This window comes from Littorina saxatilis, linkage group LG2, assembly GCF_037325665.1.
Source record: "Littorina saxatilis isolate snail1 linkage group LG2, US_GU_Lsax_2.0, whole genome shotgun sequence".
Classification (NCBI taxonomy): Eukaryota; Metazoa; Mollusca; class Gastropoda; order Littorinimorpha; family Littorinidae; genus Littorina; species Littorina saxatilis.
The window spans coordinates 37278806-37283281 of record NC_090246.1 but is presented as its reverse complement, the minus strand read 5'-3'; the positions used below and the strand labels follow the sequence as shown (position 1 = coordinate 37283281).

Genomic DNA, 4476 nt, shown 5'->3' with positions numbered 1-4476 from the left:
GATCTTCGGACTGCACGGACTGAATGTGTATATACACTTGATAGTTCCACACCAAAAGAGCTAAAACGTCAACTTTCTTTTCGCACCCAGTGTATGGAGCTGGACGAGATGTGTGACCATCTTCCTGACTGCCTGGACATCACGGACGAAACCGTGTGCAGCGAACCCTCCCCCTATGGAGTGAACATCTCGATGACTCCGGTCGTCAGAACCCGTCCTCCCGCGCTCATCGACCTAGATGGAAGGGGTGACTTCACGTCCAGACGAATCTTCGATAGTGACACACTGTCTAGCCTTCTTAACGATGGAAAAACGCCTGGCACCCCTAACGATATCAAAAGGGTTGGCTCTCTTGACAGTCCGTCCGAGTCAGACAATCATAACAATGTAGGCGCAACAATCTGCCCAGACACCCACTTCATGTGTAGCAGCATTGACTACTGTCTGCCAGTCTACTTGCTCTGTAACGGGGTCCTGGACTGCCCCGGCCATGAGGACGAGGAGGGGTGTGAGGGGGCGAGGTGTGCAGGGTTCTACCGCTGCCGGGGCTCCAGGGTGTGTGTGCACGTGAAGCACGTGTGTGACGGCTGGCCGCAGTGTCCTCAGCACGACGACGAGAGGTTCTGTCACCTGACCTGTCCCCGCACCTGCACGTGCCACGGTCTGGCCTTCACCTGCAGGGGTCACCACGTGGAGGTCAGCGAGTATGGAGACCTGCGCTACCTAGATGCGAGAGGAACTGGGTTGAAACCGAGAGATTTGCTTCCCAACTTAATGCTGGTTTATCTCAATCTTGCAGACTGTAACCTTTCCAGTCTCAGCAACCTTACACTCCCCAACCTTTGTATTCTAGATCTCAGTAATAATAAACTTCGTGTTATCCGCAATGACGAATTAATTGGTGTTCGTAACTTGCAAGTGTTGATTCTTGCTGGAAATGAATTCCACTCACTTCTTTCGTCTGACTTGTCTCACAATTCTCTGGAGGTGCTGGATTTGTCCCGTGTTAAAATTCGAGAGTTGAACGCAGATCTTTCTCTTTCTTTCCCAAATCTAAAAACGCTAAACCTGTCTGAGACTGGTCTAGAACGTGTGGATGAGGGAGGTTTTAAGTCCTTGCCAACTTTAAGGGATCTAGACTTGCGTGGTTGTCCCATGACAGTGTTCCCAAGGGATGTATTTCAAGGTCTGAATCAGCTGCGTTCAGTGCTGGCTGAAAACTTCAAACTTTGCTGCAAAGCCACACTGCCTGCTGGTTTCGACATCACCAAATGCCTGGCTCCCTCTGACGAAATTTCTTCGTGTGAATCTTTGTTGCGTTCTCACATTTACCGTGTGTTTCTGGTTCTCCTTGCTTCCCTGGCAGTTGTAGGCAACCTCTTCAGCTTTCTAGTTCGTGTGTTTTTCACCAAGTCTGGAAGCAAACAAGGTGTCGGCGGGGGGAGTGTGGGCAGAAGCGGACACAGCGTGTTCGTGCTCAACCTGTGTGTGTCCGACTTGCTGATGGGCGTGTATCTGGTGATGATTGGCGTTGCGGACCTAGTCTATCAAGGCACGTACTTGTGGGAAGAAGGCAACTGGCGGAAGAGCCCGGTGTGTCAGATGGCGGGGTTTCTGTCCTTGCTGTCCAATGAGGTGTCGGCCCTCATCATCTGCCTCATCACTCTTGACCGCTTCCTGGCCATCCGCTTTCCCTTCAGCAGGTTTCACTTCAGCCCCGCCTCCTCTCGCTGGGCGTGTCTGGTGATGTGGACGCTGGGCGTGGTCTTGGCCGCCACGCCTTTACTCCCTGTGACGTCACATTGGGCGTTCTACAGCCAGACAGGTATTTGCATCCCGCTGCCCGTCAGCAGGAGAAGTTTCCCCGGCCAGCACTACGTCTTTAGCGTCATCATCGTCTTCAACTTTTTCGTCTTCCTCCTCATCGCTGCGGGCCAGGCGTCTGTTTACGCTGCCATGACAACCAATGCTTTCGTCACCGCCGACGCCTCTTCTAGAAAGGCTCAGGACCTCGTCGTCGCTCGTCGTCTGCTGGTCATTGTTGTCACCGACTTTCTCTGTTGGTTTCCCATCGGTCTCCTCGGCCTGTTGGCGACCGGAGGGGTCCCTATTCCGGGCGAAGTCAACGTGGCCATGGTCATCCTGGTGCTGCCGCTCAACTCGGCGCTCAACCCTTTTCTCTACACCGTCAACATGCTGCTAGAGCGACGCCAGAGAGCCAAGGAGGAGAAACTGTTGAAGCTTGTTTTGAGCGCTCGTGATAAGTGATAAGTCACACGTAAGAGAGGTTCAGTTTTCTCCCCAACGATGAAGAACCCTTATGTGAGGTCCGTACGAACCTGCATTTAAACAGTTCCAAACTTTGCCAATCACAGTTAGTTCACAACGAAATCTTGCTAGTCTGCCCAGAACACTATAAACAAGATACCCAAAAAATGACAGAAGCAAAATTAAACAATGGTGACGGTGCTGTACTCGCTTCATGTTGTGCACACATTTTGTAGTGCTGAAAGCTTGGAACTATTGCTTTCTCCTCGTAGGTAAACGTTACCATAACTCGTATCAGGGTGTGCTTACTCTGAATTTATTGACTGGTACCTGACGTTTTTGTCATGTCGAATTGGGGGGTACCATTTTTTGGGTGGCGGTCACGTGACCCATGCCGAAAAATAAATATTTTGTTCCAAAAAATGCGCAAGATAGCCAAGTGAGGGGCCTTTAATTGCATGGAAAGTTTGAATGAAATGACACGGGAATAAATGGTTTTGCAGTTGGGGCGAAAATGGGTGCAATAATTGTTTTGCTCAGTTTATTCATAGACCAAATAGCCTGGACCGCCAACTCATCACGTGACCCTTCGAGGTTACGACTCTCGACTTTCAGGGGCGCGTCACGTCCGGTTTGAAAGGCCAGCGATTCGAAGACAGTGAAAAGAAAGCACGCTCCAGTTATTTGTGACAATGGGAGGTGACAATGAACTGGATTTTCCAAAACTCCAAACTAAACTTAACAAAACTCATCGAAAAACATGTTCCATATGCACTTTTGCTGAGTTTATTTCAGCATTTTCAGAACTTACCTCGGCAACTTCGTCCATGTATACAATCGACACCGGATATGACGTCCCCCTGATTTCTGAAAGGCCATGTAAGCGTAGGTTCCTAAATGCGAGAGGCGCTACCTCGTAATAGAGAGAAAGAGCAGAGAGAGAGCTAGTTGGCGGTCCAGGATAAATGGTCTATGGTTTATTTGAGAGATCAGTGCACCAATACATAATGACCGTGCTAACGATATCTCTGAAGTAGCATATTTGTGATGTGAAACCACGTCTTGATTTTAACCTCCCTAAATACTGAAGTGCGATGTGTATGGGACCGGAGAAGCGTTATCACGAGTTTTGTGCGTTGCACGAGAAAACCCTAGTTTGACATGAGTTGTGTTTATGAGAAATGTAGCTGGTCTTGGTTTAATAACGTCACAACGTTGTAGATTGCTCGACCGAGCAAGGTGTTTCTAGCGTGTGTCAAGTTTGTCGGGGACAAACACTCTTTCAAGAGACGGGTCTCTTAAGGTAAATGATTTTTGTTGTATATTCTTGAAGCTTGAATACATAGCTGGAATGTAAATGTTAGTTTTCAAAGGGCACTAAATTCTAGTGTGAAGTTCTAAGAGAATTCTTGTTGTGATTGTATTATGGTTTTTGTTGGGAAAGTTCTTGAACATAAATGTTGTTACGCATGTATTTTATGTTTAAGACGGTGATGCTATGCATGGCAGTGTTATTCATAGATTAAGTATAGCTTGGATATTGAATGTGGACGGAATGTGAATGTAGAATGAACGAGAATGTATGAGATGATACATGAATGTTTTGGAAGAAGATATGGTTTAAGAGAATGTTGTATTAAGACTTGGGTTAATTCTTTAGGAGTTTCCATGAGGGGTTTTCCATGGCGTGTACGAGGGACGGACCTTACACGGGAGCATGCGGAGCGATGATGGGGGAAGAGACCACATCGGCGCAGAGATGGCTAGACGGAGGAGTCTTCATCGTTACCGGTCGTAGAGACGACGGTTATTTTCGCTAATGGCGGAAGTGTTTCTCGGGGAGAAACGTGAAAGGTGTGTGTTGGCACCTATAAGGAGAGTTTCTGGGAATTCATCATCTACGGGATTCAGCGACACAAAGATGTGTAAATGACGACATGCAGTGAGCCGTGATACGAACTCGTGAGTGTCTGTCAGCACCTTATCTTGTGCGTTAATCTATCTTTGAGAAAGTATCTTTATACTATGTATTTACATGCATTGAGTGAATGCTATATGTTTGTGTGAACTGTGTGTTCGAGAAGTTGATTCGTATTGATGTATTTGAAGTGAAGAATTGTGTTATATTTTGGTGAGGAAATAATAAGTCTGCATCCTCCCAAAATTCTGTGTTTGGAGTGTGTTGGTGTGAATATTGAAGTCAGTGTA

The 4476-nt window shown here is 47.5% G+C and overlaps 1 protein-coding gene across 1 annotated transcript; it reads left to right on the top strand.

Moving 5' to 3' along the window:
* The first annotated feature begins 1017 nt into the window (after nt 1–1017).
* On the top strand, nt 1018–2656 carry LOC138956149 (G-protein coupled receptor GRL101-like). Its single transcript, XM_070327594.1, has one exon. The coding sequence runs from the start codon at nt 1156–1158 to the stop codon at nt 2266–2268; it is 1113 nt and encodes a 370-aa protein (XP_070183695.1). The 5' UTR covers nt 1018–1155; the 3' UTR covers nt 2269–2656.
* The last annotated feature ends 1820 nt before the right edge of the window (nt 2657–4476 follow it).

Excerpts from the sequence above, each read along its gene's own strand:
- LOC138956149 (XM_070327594.1), top strand. The coding sequence starts at position 1,156 with ATGACAGTGTTCCCAAGGGATGTATTTCAAGGTCTGAATCAGCTGCGT.